The following is a 13,627-nucleotide window of genomic DNA, read 5'->3' as shown; positions in this document are numbered from 1 at the left end:
CCACCAATTGATCAATGCGTGGTAGAGGATAACTATCCTTGGGACATGCTTTGTTCAAGTCAGTGAAGTCTACACACATTCTCCACTTTCCATTAACTTTCTTCACCATCACCACATTGGCTAACCAGTCCGGGTAATAGACTTCCTTAATGAACTTTGCCGTGGTTAGTTTTTGAACCTCTTCCTTGATTGCCTTGTCCCTCTCGGGAGCGAATACCCTCTTCTTCTGACGGATAGGCTTAAAAAGGGGGTATACATTCAATCGATGAGTGATCACACTTGGGTCGATTCCTGGCATGTCGTCATGACTCCATGCAAAAACGTCGATACTTTTTCTCAGGAACTGGATGAGGTCTTCTCTTGCCTTCTCCTTCATACCTGTTCCAATTCTGGTAAATTTCTCAGGATCATCTTCTTGCAAAAGAACATCTTCCAACACTTCCGTGGGCTCTGCAATAACTCTTCTCTCCTCGATGCTCATTGTTTGCATCTGTTCGTCCAAAGCCATCATGGCTAAGTAGCATTCTCTAGCTGCCAACTAATCTCCTTGTGCTTGTCCTATCCCGTACTCAGTAGGGAATTTGACTGATAGATGGTAGGTCGAGGTTATCGCCTTCCAACTATTAAGAGTGGGTCTTCCAATGATGGCATTGTATGAAGAAGTACAGTCTACCACGAGGAAATTGACTTCCTTGGTTATCTGTTGCGGGTATGACCCTACCACCACTGGTAATGTAATGGTACCCACGGGCTGCACCTTCATTCCTCCAAATCCTATCAGCGGCGAGCATACTGGACGAAGTTGATCTCGTCCAAGCCTCATCTGTTGGAAGGCGGGGTAGTACAATATGTCTGCTGAACTTCCATTGTCAACTAATACTCTTCTGGTTGTATAATCTGCAATGAGCAGTGTAATGACGATCGCATCGTCGTGCGGGTGATGGATCCTCTCAGCATCTTCATCGGTGAAGGAAATGGTTGGCTCGTCCATTAATCTCGTCCTTGGTGGTCGTCCAGAGAGCTGGACATTTTGTACCGCTTTGAGATACGTCTTCTTCGACTTGAAAGATTGCCCCATCGGGTTCCCTCCAACGATAATCCTTATCTCTCCAAGTGGGGGCCGGGATGATTCCTCCATTTTGCCTTTCAGCTTCTCATCTGTACGATCCCTTCCAACGAAGTGCTTCAACTTTCCTTGCCTGATGAGGTTCTCAATTTGCTGTTTTAGGTCATAACATTCATCCGTGTCATGCCCATGGTCCCTGTGAAAGCGACAATATTTGTTCTTATTGCGCTTGTTGGGATCCCCTTTCATCTTCTCTGGCCATTTTAAAGAAGGATCGTCTTTGATTTGCATGAACACCTGATTAAGTGGAGCGTTCAGGGGCGTATAGTTCTGGCTTCTTCCCATGGGACCTGTCTTCCTGCCATCTCGTTCCTTCCTATCTTCCGTCCGTCCCTTCTTTGGACGAAGGGCTTGTTCTGAGTGTCGAGCTGGGTGCGCTTCCATCCTCTCAGCTCTTTTCCTCTTCTTGGCTATGATTGCATCTTCTGCATTCATGAAGTTCTGAGCCGAATGGACGAGCTCGGCCATGGTTTGAGGCTCCTTCTCGTATAGCTTGTGGATAAGGTTCTCAATTTGCTGTTTTAGGTCATAACATTCATCCGTGTCATGCCCATGGTCCCTGTGAAAGCGACAATATTTGTTCTTATTGCGCTTGTTGGGATCCCCTTTCATCTTCTCTGGCCATTTTAAAGAAGGATCGTCTTTGATTTGCATGAACACCTGATTAAGTGGAGCGTTCAGGGGCGTATAGTTCTGGCTTCTTCCCATGGGACCTGTCTTCCTGCCATCTCGTTCCTTCCTATCTTCCGTCCGTCCCTTCTTTGGACGAAGGGCTTGTTCTGAGTGTCGAGCTGGGTGCGCTTCCATCCTCTCAGCTCTTTTCCTCTTCTTGGCTATGATTGCATCTTCTGCATTCATGAAGTTCTGAGCCGAATGGACGAGCTCGGCCATGGTTTGAGGCTCCTTCTCGTATAGCTTGTGGATAAACAAATCCGAATTAATCCCATTGTGGAAGGCTGCCAGTAGAAGCTTGTCGTCCACCTCGTCCACGCTAAGGGCTTCTCTGTTGAAGCGAGTGATGAATGACCGTAAGCTTTAGTTCTCCCCTTGTTCTATGGTCAGTAAGCTGGACGAAGAGCGCTTGTGCCTCTGTCCCCCGATGAAATTGTTAACAAACAATTTGCTTAACTTTTCGAAAGAACTTACGGAACTTGGGGGGATTTTACTGAACCAAACTCGTGCTGGGCCTTTAAGGGTAGTAAGGAAGGCTCGACACATGATTTCATCAGGGACCCCTTGGAGGTGCATTGTCGTCTTGAATGTTGCAATGTGATCAAAGGGGTCACGCGTCCCATCATACGAGTCCAGGGAAGGCAGTTTGAACTTTGATGGTAAGGGGTGGCCATTGATGGAAGCCGTAAAAGGAGAATCTGTTCTGTGGACCAAATCTTCTATAGGATTAGTTTTCCTCATGTTCTCCTTCATCTCCTCCATGACTTTCTTCATTTGGACCATCTCCTCTTTCAAGTGTGGCACTACCCGTGAAGTGGTGCCTCTAAACTGGCTTCCAACCTCAGTATTCTCTCTGTCACCATGGTCTTGCGTCTGTCCTGCGTGTTCCTCACGTGTCTGTCTTCTCTGACTGATCTCCATCCTTAACTCCTGGTTTTGGCGAGTCAATTCCGCCATTGCAGCCGCCATGGATTGCATATTCTGAACGGATGACGTCTGCATGACTGGTGCAGATTGGCGATCACGCTGGGGATCACTTGAAGCGCCTCTGCTTCCCTGACGGCCAGGGCTAGTAGCCCTCGACCTGGTCCTGACCATCCTAACCCTTTGTCGTGGAAAAGAAAGTCGCAAAACAACCTTCGCTGTTCCCACAGACGGCGCCAACTGATATCGCTCCGAATCAGTAAGGTGGATGGCCTGGCTTCGGTGGGCTATCGAAACGGTTGATGGCCTGCAAGGAAGGAAACGCAATCAAAGAGGAGACCGGAGAAGACCGGTCGAACCCCCTCCGATGGAGAAGTTAGTTTTGTAGAGAAGGAAGTTTCAAGTATTTTGGAAAATTGTCTGAGTGAAAATCTTACCTCTGTCAGGTTCAGACCGGTCCCTTATATAGGGGGCCTGGGACGGTTACTTGTCCAATAACCGTCCCAGGATTTGTGGAAACCAACAACTCCGGAGTTAACTACCTCAACGGATATAAAATTGTAACCGCTAATGGAAGTTAACTTATTCGAAGGGTTTGTTGAGATAGTTGTGGGTTTAGTTGAAAGTCTAAGTGTTGAGCTTCCGTCCGTCTAGCGTAGGACGGTTTGGTTCGTCCAAGGATATCTAATGATTGTTCATGGACGAACCTAATGGACGATCATGTCTTTCATGGAGGACAGTTTATGGAGTGGTGCTATTATTCATGGACGCTTCTTCTTCTTCTTCTGGATAAACTCTGGGATCGACCTGAGTTGTAGGATCTGGACGAGTCCTTTGGACGAGCTGGAGATGGAATTATTCGCTTCTCTATCAAGTTTCATTATAAATACTACAAGTTACATATCTTTTAAAATTTTAGTTCAATACAAATTTTATTGGGCTTTTTCTTGTTGTGTGTAAGGGTCTAATATATTGTTAAGGAAACTAAAATTTAAGGACAAAGTTTAGACTACAAATTTAGTTGCAGTCTAAGACTACAACTTTCACTAAAAAAATTAACATGACTACTAAATTTCCCATAAATATATATATATATATATTTATATATATATATATATATGTATGTATGTATGTATTAACATGGCTACATATTTTGAAAATGTAACCATTGAATGCATTTTTTTTTTTTAAACACATGTCAAATTTCATACTAAACAGATGTTATTTACTATTTGATCCATAAACTTACTTTTCATGAATAATTTTAGATTACAAAAACTCATAATTTAATCATTTGATTGATGACATAGATATTGATATTTGATTTTATTAAAATTTTGCAAGCATGAGAGATATAAGAAAAAAATGTAATCCAAAATTTAAGGACAAAGTTTGGACTACAAATTTAGTTGCAGTCTAAGGCTACAACTTTCACTAAAAAAATTAACATGACTACTCAATTTCCCATATATATATATATATATATGTATGTATGTATGTATGTATGTATGTATGTATTAACATGGCTACATATTTTGAAATGTAACCATTGAATGCATGTTTTTTTTTTTTTTTAAAAATACATGTCAAATTTCATACTAAACGGATGTTATTTACTATTTGATCCATAAACTTATTTTTCATGAATAATTTTAAATTACAAAAACTCATAATTTAATCATTTGATTGATGACATAGATATTGATATTTGATTTTATTAAAATTTTGCAAGCATAAGAGATATAAGAAAAAAAAATGTAATTCAATTTTGGATTTTTCAAAATTCACATTTAATAAAAAATATTAAGTGGAGTTGTAGCCTTAGTTTACAACCAAGTTTGTTACAAAATTTTAATAATGTTGAACCTAAAAAAATTTAGGGTAGTCACAAAATTTTTTTTTTAAGGGTAAAAAAATCATTAAAAATTAAAAATTTATATATAATTTTTTTTTTCAAGTCAAGGTGGTCTTTGTGACCACCTTGGCTTTAATGTGGAGTTGCTCTAGGTTTTAGTTTCTTTTTGAGCTGTGTGTAAAGAATTTGTGTATAACAAGAATTACCTTTTAAAAATACTTGCTTTTAAGATAGCTGAGGGTAATTTAGTAAAAGAAAGAAAGAAAGAACACGGCTATTTGCATCTTGGACACACATTCTCACTTCCAAATCTAGAATTTGCTACTGCTTATCTACCGTAAGGGTCCGTTTGGTTGGGAGAATGGAAAAGTGGGAGAATAGAAAATTGAAAGAGGATAGAAAAGTGGAAGGATAGAAAAGATTTCAGTTTCCCTCATCTGTGTTTGGTTGGGAGGGTGGAAAAGTAGAGGGATGGAAAACTTTTTTATTTGGTTGAAAATAAAGTTTGTATAAATTTACCATCATGTCCCTATTAAATAAAACAAAAAATAACACATTATACTTTTAAAAAATTATGTATAGATGGACACTTTAGTAAAAAAAAAAAAAGCATAAGAAATTAACCCAAAACTGTTTTCTAAAAAAGAAAAAGAACAAAAACAAAAACCAACCAAAATTAATATGAGCACTAAAAAAAAAAAAAGAAGAAGAAGAAAACTACACGTCCAAAAAAAAAATCAAAAAAGAAGAAGAAGAAAAGAAGCCAACATGTCCAGACAAAAGCAAGCAAAGCAAATAAAATAAAATAAAAAACCCAACATGTTAGTACCAGAGAAAGAAAAAATAAATAAAGGAAGCCAACACACATTAGTAACATAAAGAAAAAATCAAATGAAAAAAAAAAAAAAAAAAAGGCCAACCCGTTGGTACTAGAGAAAAGAAAAAAAAAAAGAAAAAATAAAAAAAGAGAGAAGAGGAAGCCAACACATGTTAGTAACCAAAAAAAAAAAAAAAAGCCAACACGTTGTAGACTTGGAGGTGAATTCCAAGGGTAATTTTGGAGGTTCATTTTATGAGCTTTCCTCTCTCAGTTTTCTCTCCATTTTGGAGAAAAAACTTTTTGGTAGGCCTAGAAAGAAAACACCTGGACCCCACCATTTATTTTCCTTCCTTCCCACCTAACCAAACACACTCCAAAAAGTTTTCCTTCCCATTTTCTCTCAAAAGTTTTTCATCCACCCTATTTCACCTTCAAACAAACACACCCTAAGAGGTGGCTATATATGCGGTATGTCCTTTTGCTTTCCATTGCACCAGCATGCCCATTAAGGCCTCAAATGATAAACTTGCACAAAAAATCTATGTATAGTAGAAGCATATGATGTACATCCCATATATACATACACATAGAGGAGACTCATGTTCAGAATTATGGTATCATTTTCTTGTAATATGAATATATTGTGGCATTGCTGCATTGGCAATGACAAAGTTGGGTGTTCAAATCTAATGTTTCACTTTATTGTGCTCCATTCAATACTCTACTAATAAAAAGTTGACTTCTTTTATTAAGTGAGTTAATGTTTGAGTTTTATCATTTGAGTTTTAACATTTTGCCATTCTTTTTTTATTTTCTTTGTTCCTTCCTTTTGTGGTCTCAACTCTCAACCCTCAACCCTCAACCCTCTAGTCTGTTGGACTTCTTCCTTACAAGTTACAACGCCTAGGTCTTCAAATGCTTTATTGTCTAGCTGCTATATTTTCCTTTTGTCTTATAGCTCCAATTTTTTTTCTTTTTTCTTTTTTTTCCTGAGAGTTTATAGCTCCAACTTAGAGAAACAAGCAAGCAAGTTCTTTTGTTACCAGAAATGGGAAATCAAAGGTGTGGGGGGTTGGGCCCGAAAAGCATGAGCTAGGCTATCCTACTAGAGCCCGAAGTAAGGCCCAAGGCCCATTAGAGTAGCTAAGCATGGTCCATGTGGAGGGGGTTAACTTTGGACCCTATCACAACAAGCCCAGCCCAGAAGTTAGGATGACAGGTTAAAGGAACGGCCACCCGAGGAAGTCTTTAGGTGGTTGGCTTAATGCCGACCAGTGACGAGGGAAATCAAGATAAGGTGCAAACGTAAAGGGGTTGGTAATCGAGGGTTGATAGTGCCTTTGGGGAATTCACCGTTGTTTGACGTTTGGAACAAGTTCCAAGAGAATCCTCTGAAGTGGTGAGGATTCCTTAGGATTCTGATGGACGTGGGAATACGTGTGAAGTGGGAAAATTATGATGATAATCCCACTAATGAGAGATTATAAAAAGAGGAAGGAGGTTAAGTCAAGGGGGATTGGAAAAATTGGGGAGGGAGAGATTGAGAAGGAAACATAAGGGGAATAGAGGGATACGAAGAGGGGGTTTTGGTAGAAAAATTTAGCTGAGACGATCTAGGCGAAGTTTGAGGCCCAACCTGTGGGATCGTGCGATAGCCCACATATAAATTAATTGGGGCCCAAATATGACTACTAGAGGGGGTTTTGGTGCCCACAAAAGGAATGATGAAGATGTTGAATAACAAAGATAGAAGTGTGATTGACTTTATTGGCCAAGTTCCAGTTCCATAAAGATCATGCATTGAAATATTAGAAAAATCTAAGAGATGTTAATTTTGCAATAGTTTTATCTTTTACTGTGACTTTCCTCTTTTAGTTAGATCTTCTTAACAAGAAAGCTCTTTTACCTTATGTATCTAGTGGAGGTGCAACGTTTTTTTGTTTTGTGTGTTTGTGTTATTAGGAAGGTTGTTCTATTGTAGGCCTAAAACTTCTGCTTCCTTTGAAAATTATCTTTCCTGCTACATTGCATTTGTTCCATTGAATGAATCATTAATAAAGTTGCGGTGGCAATTGCCTGACTTTGTTCATGGAGTCTCTGGTTCCTATTTAAAGATTCACTCATGGGATTGAGAATCATGCTTTCTACCAATTTATGGATGTGCTAGTCTTGTATAAAATCATATTTGAGATTGATTGCTTAAACCCCACCATATATTGAGACATATCTGACTTTATTCTCAACTGCAAGCACAAAACCACAACATATTAGTTCAAGCATTCTCAGCAAATTTTGTAATTATCAACCAAGTCAGTCCTTATCAAATAGAGTTTGATAAAATATTGTAATTTTAAACTTAAATCAAATGTTATATGCATATTCAAATCATATTGTAATCTCTCTCTCTCTCTCTCTCTCTCTCTCTCTCTCTCTCTCTCTCTATATATATATATATATATATATTCAAGAGCAAGCTCCCAACTTAATGTTACAGGAAGCCAATTATTTTCAGATTCTATACATGCTATGGCACATGACACATTTTATCACAAGAGATTCCCGTTCTAATTAGTTCACATTGTTTGAAATGCTTCTTCGGAGGAGTTTCCTTTCCCTAAACTCATTCAAGAACTTCAACAAACTTGTAAAATACAAAATCTAGCAACCCAAATATTTACTTTATACAACCTTTACAACAAATTTCTCTCTCCACACTTTTCCTTATGGAGTTTTTTTTTTTTTCCTCTCTCTCTCTCTCTCTCTCTCTCTCTCTCTCTCTTTGAGAAAATTCCTTATGGAGTTGAGATCACATAGAGAAGGAAGAAAAATGCTAAAATGCAAATTACACCCTTTAAGTTTGGCTGAAATTCATTTCAATTCTCCAACTTTACTTTTGTTCAATTAAGTCTTTTAAGATTAAATTTATTCAATTCAGGCATTTTGTCTAATTTTGTTAAAAAAATTTCCTAATTCTCATATTTATTTTTTAGGGAAGACATTCTCATATCTTGCCTAAGTTCACACACACATATATCTTGCCTATTTATTGTGGCATTGTCCAGCCTAATTCTCATATCAAACCCCTTAAAAAGGTTCAAAGATGTGAACTTAAAAAATAAATATTCCTTCCTTACCACCGATATAAGAATGTCTTCCTATTAATCAACGTGACGAAATTGTTTTGCTATCATGAGAGAATGTATGACAACTTTATTGAATTAAGGTTTATTTATGAAATAATTTTTTTTTGAGTTAATATTGCCATTTTGATTCTAGATTTGCAATCAAGTTAGATTTGTAACGAAAATGGCACAAAGTCTAGGCAAATTGTTGATAATTAGGGACGGAGCTAGAGAGGGGCTAGGGGAACCATGGCCCTGACTTTTTAAAATTCACATTAGATTTGTCAAAAAAAAAAAAAAAATCAATTACAACCCCCCTATAATTTTAGAATTTCACTACTCAAAATATAGAATTTAGGAAAAAAGTTTTTCTCGATAGAGTTCAACTTATGACATCGCTTCTATGTTTTTACTAGAAATTTTTAATATTAGCAAATAGATAGAGTAGTGTTTACTGTTTAGTACTTAAACATTTATAATTGATCCTCAAATATTTAAACTAGTAAAAGAAATCATGGTACAAAAAAACCAAAACATTAAATTGGAAAGAAAAACCCAAAGAACAAAATATTGCCTTGTGTCCCATTAATCAGCAGTGGGCGTGGCCCTTTAAAATACTTACAAAACCCCAATTTTCCAAAAACAAATCTGTTTATTGTGTGAAAACCTCATGCCACCATGAAGTCAATTGCCTCACCGACATGGTTCACTTAGTTCATGCTTCAGTCTAAGTTGATAGCCACCGGCTTCTTCCTATCTCTCTCTCTTTCTTTTGTGATACCATGTGCTGTTTTAGTGGCTTAAATGTGACAAAATTTAGTTACAAAATTTGTTGTAGCTGTTGGAAAAATACATGTTTGTATCGCATACAAGACATACGCAGCAAAAAAATTAACGGATCTATTTTATTCGCAATTGATAACATGTACTATGCAAATTTCAGAATTCAAGAACAAATGAGCGTACCTTGATGCAGTGAAATTCAAAACCAAATGTTAGAAGTACTTGAGAACACTTTTAATCTTTACTCCAATTTCACTTTATGCCCAAGAAGTGTGGTCTCTCAATCAGTTTCCAATGAGAGAATTAGAGAGTGGCTTACACTCACATACACACCATTTCATTCCTTATGAAAAACTTTATGAAATTCTGTATGTTTCTCTCCTTATATTTAACTGATTATCTAATTGGACTAGCCTTTTGGGCCATTTCAATTGAGTTTTAGTATGTGGCTCGGAGTGAGACTAAAAGGGAACAAATAAGACTCTAGCTCTAATGGGTCTTGAACTTTTTTGTCAACTCTTGACAAGTTCAAAGTAACCATTAATTAATACCACTATATAAATATAATTGCACTCTAAGCCTTATTAATAAATTATATCCCAAGATTTTTTTTTTGAGAAATAAATACAACATGTTACTAACCCCGTAACTTGAACCATTTCCCCCCTAGATCCCTAAGCACTTTGTATATGGGAATGTGCCAATTTAGCTACAAGACCTTTGGCAATATCCCAAGACTTAATTATACATGCAACCCCTTCATAAAATGTTAGTAGTAATACAAAGTCATGAATGTAGACTGCCACTTTGAAGATTACTACATCTTAATCCTTGATTATCCGGTTTAATCATTTAAGTTATTCATCATATATTTATCAAATCTAATTTCATAAATATATACTTTAGTAACTCCTTACTAAAGTAGTTAGGCCTAACATTTTGAATAACCAAACCTATTAAACTTATCTCAAGGGAATATTTTATATCTCCGTTAAAAGATTATGAATTCCATCATGAGAATATATGTTCCATCAACACTAAATGTGGCTGCCCAACATATTGAAATTTTGATTGTGACTTTAGATCTCACTTCTGATATATCAAAGCAACTTACACTTCATGATCAGGTCCATTATTTTCTCAAGATTAAAAGTTCATGTAAATAGAAGTCGTGAGATTTATTATTCATTTGACAGTCGTTAGGAGAATAATAAATCCCACAGCAGTCCAGTTCAATATGTCTTAACTCTTAAAACATATCAACTAGAAGTCTCCACTTCCATGATCAAGACAAATTATCTTAGTTGATATGTTATAGTTTTTGTAGATGAAATGCCCAATTTCAGCACCGACTACGAACTAAAATTCTGAGTTTACAAAAAATTTGTGATTTATATCTTCTATGACTAAATCACATATTATGCATCTCATGGACTATATGATAATGTCCAAATATTCATGTTACCATTATTTTAGATAATAATAAAACGACTTTATTAATTACAATATTAAGTCATACATAATGTCATATATAACATCATACAATAGGATTTAAGGGCATTAATTCTAACAGTAACCTAAGGGTACAACCTTACTCAATATATTTTCATTAAAGGTGAATTTTGGCAAGTGCACCATTGGATTACATCTTCTTATTATATTTTCTATGCTTGCAAAATTTTGAGAGAATTGAAGATCAATAGCTATGTTATCAATAAATTGTTTAAATTGCAAGTTTTTATAGTTTAAAATTATGTATAAAATATAAGCTTATTGATCATATAATAAATAATATTCAATTGACAAAGGTAAAAGTAAAGCTTATTGATCATAAAATATAAGCTGCGATTTGTTTGGATCGTGTGAATCTTTGAAAGAATGCAAGGTTTTAGATTGCTCTCTCATTTGTTTACGAAGGTAAAAGTAAATGGAGGGTTTGATCTTTATATTCTAAATTTTTTGCTATATTTTTTTCCTTCACCTCTCTAAATGTGTGATAGATAGAATTTGAACTTTGTAATGGGTCTATTGTATGATATTCGGATTATGTGCATGTACATTTTTTTCTTTTCTTTTATATGCCATCTAAATGGAACTGGTATTGCTTACCAAGTTGCAACAAGCATGTTACTCCTGACTGTGCTGTCTTACTATTTATGTGTCTATGATGTACCTTGCTTGAAGTTTTAGCAATCGCAAATGTGCACTTTCATTATGTATATTTTTCTCCTGAATTTTAACTTAATATTTAGTGCCTCCATGCTTTTTGATATCAAGGTATATTGCGAAAAACGACATAATCGTAGAGGTTGCGCCATTGTGCAAATGTAAAATATTTTACAGAAATTTCAAGTGTAAAAATATTTTACACAAATTTACCTAGATTGATTTGGTTGACTGAAAATAATTTACTTTTGAATAAATATTTTATTGCAAAACAAACACTATAAAATGTGAAAATATTTTCCTTAAAATATTTTATATCGAAACAAACAGAGCAGTGATAACTATTTTTGTTGTATATTTCTAGTGTGTTATCATGTGCAAGCTTAAATGCATCATTCTGATATTCGAACATAAGTGGACAGAAAATCATAGAATAACATATTCCTTTTAATAATAAGGAAAAAAAAGCCTATTCATCTCCAATAGAATGGGCATGATGGAGACTCTACAATGCCCATATAAGAAAAAAAGCTACATTGCTCTCCTCTTGGGAGAATTTGTCTACCATAAAACAAGAACATTGCTATTTCCAACCAAAAACAGTAAATAAACAAAAAGCTTACATCCAACCTTTTAAAATCATATCAATCTAAATCATTTACATTTCGAGTTTGATTGGAGTTTTAAATTGATACAATTTTAAAAGTTTTGGTTCAATTTTCAAATTAACAAAACTATAAGATTTAATTTATTTTCAATCTTTTAACTTTGAGATTTAATTAATTTAAAAATTATAAAATTATAGGGTTTAATTTGAAATCACTCATAGACGATAAGGTTTAAAATATAATTTACCTAGGAATTAAATTGATGTCTCTTCCTTAGTTAATCCACAAAAAGTAGGGTGTGGGGGCTTACTTCGAGACTATAATGGATTAGAAAATGGTAAAAATACAAATTTTTTTACAAAAACTTTTACAAATTACTTACGTGATAAGCGATTATTGATAAATAAAAAATGAGTAATGCTAGAGATACAAACCTTTTTACAAAAAAATTTACAAATTGCTGATATGATGAGTGATTATTGGTAAATAAAAAAGTAATTTTATTAGCAAGCCTATATGAAACCAATAAAAAGTTGGTTACATAAACATTTTATAAAAATATTAAAAAATAGTTTGTGATTGTAGCATTACTCATAAAAAAAAATGATGTTATTGATGGGTCTAGATAAGAACCAGTAAGAAATAAACCACAACAATAGTTTGTAAAAATATTGTAAAATAATTTGTGACTATAGCATTACTCTAAGCCATTGTTTGGGAGGAAGGAATGGAATGTAATGAAATGAATGAAGAGAATAATTTTATAATATTCTTCCATTCTATTGTTTGGGAGTTTTAATGGAGGAAATGGAAAATACATTCCTATGTTTGGGAGTTTAAGTAGGAGAGAATGGAATAGGTAGGAGGGAACACTCATTCCTCTCAATTCTCTTAAAATCTCAAATTTTCATTCACTCCAAAATTGGGAGGAATTGGAGGGAATGAAATTAAATTTAATAAATTTTTTTACTAAAACTCCCAAAATACCTTTATATATTCAGCCATTTATTTTAAATGGGGGTCTAATAGTAACATTATCATAAAATGATTCCATTTTTTTCTCTTTATGTTACTCCTAAACAAGATTACTTACATTCCATTCATTTGCATTCCTTTCCATTCATTTATTTTAAAACATCCAAACAAGAGTACTTAATTCTATTTTATTCCTTTCTTTTTCATTCATTTCCCTTACTTAAATACATTCTATTCTATTTCATTTCATTCTTCTTTATTCCCTTAGGATCCGTTTGAGTTGGGGGAGGGGGAGGGAGGGGGGGGGAAGGGGGAGTAGAGTAAAATTAGCTGAAAATAGGTTAATTTTGGGTCAAATCTACTATACTCTCCTTCCCTCTTCCCTCAATCCAAACGGACAATTAAAACCTTAAATTTTCATTCCCCCCAAAATTAGGAGGAATTGGAGGGAATGAAATTAGATTTAATAAAAAATTTTTACTAAAACTCTTAAAATACCCTTATATATTCAGTCATTTATTTTAAAATGGGGTTTAATAGTAATATAGTCATAAAATGATTACATTCCTTTCCCTT

At 35.0% G+C, this 13,627-nt stretch overlaps 1 protein-coding gene across 1 annotated transcript; it reads right to left on the bottom strand.

The window, feature by feature from the left end:
* Positions 1-538: 538 nt before the first annotated feature.
* On the bottom strand, positions 539-1,510 carry LOC115951796. Its single transcript, XM_031068941.1, has one exon. The coding sequence runs from the start codon at positions 1,508-1,510 to the stop codon at positions 539-541; it is 972 nt and encodes a 323-aa protein (XP_030924801.1).
* Between the last annotated feature and the right edge of the window lie 12,117 nt (positions 1,511-13,627).

Source organism: Quercus lobata, chromosome 7, assembly GCF_001633185.2.
Source record: "Quercus lobata isolate SW786 chromosome 7, ValleyOak3.0 Primary Assembly, whole genome shotgun sequence".
Classification (NCBI taxonomy): Eukaryota; Viridiplantae; Streptophyta; class Magnoliopsida; order Fagales; family Fagaceae; genus Quercus; species Quercus lobata.
The sequence above is the reverse complement of the archived record's forward strand: the minus strand, read 5'-3'. Positions and strand labels throughout refer to the sequence as shown.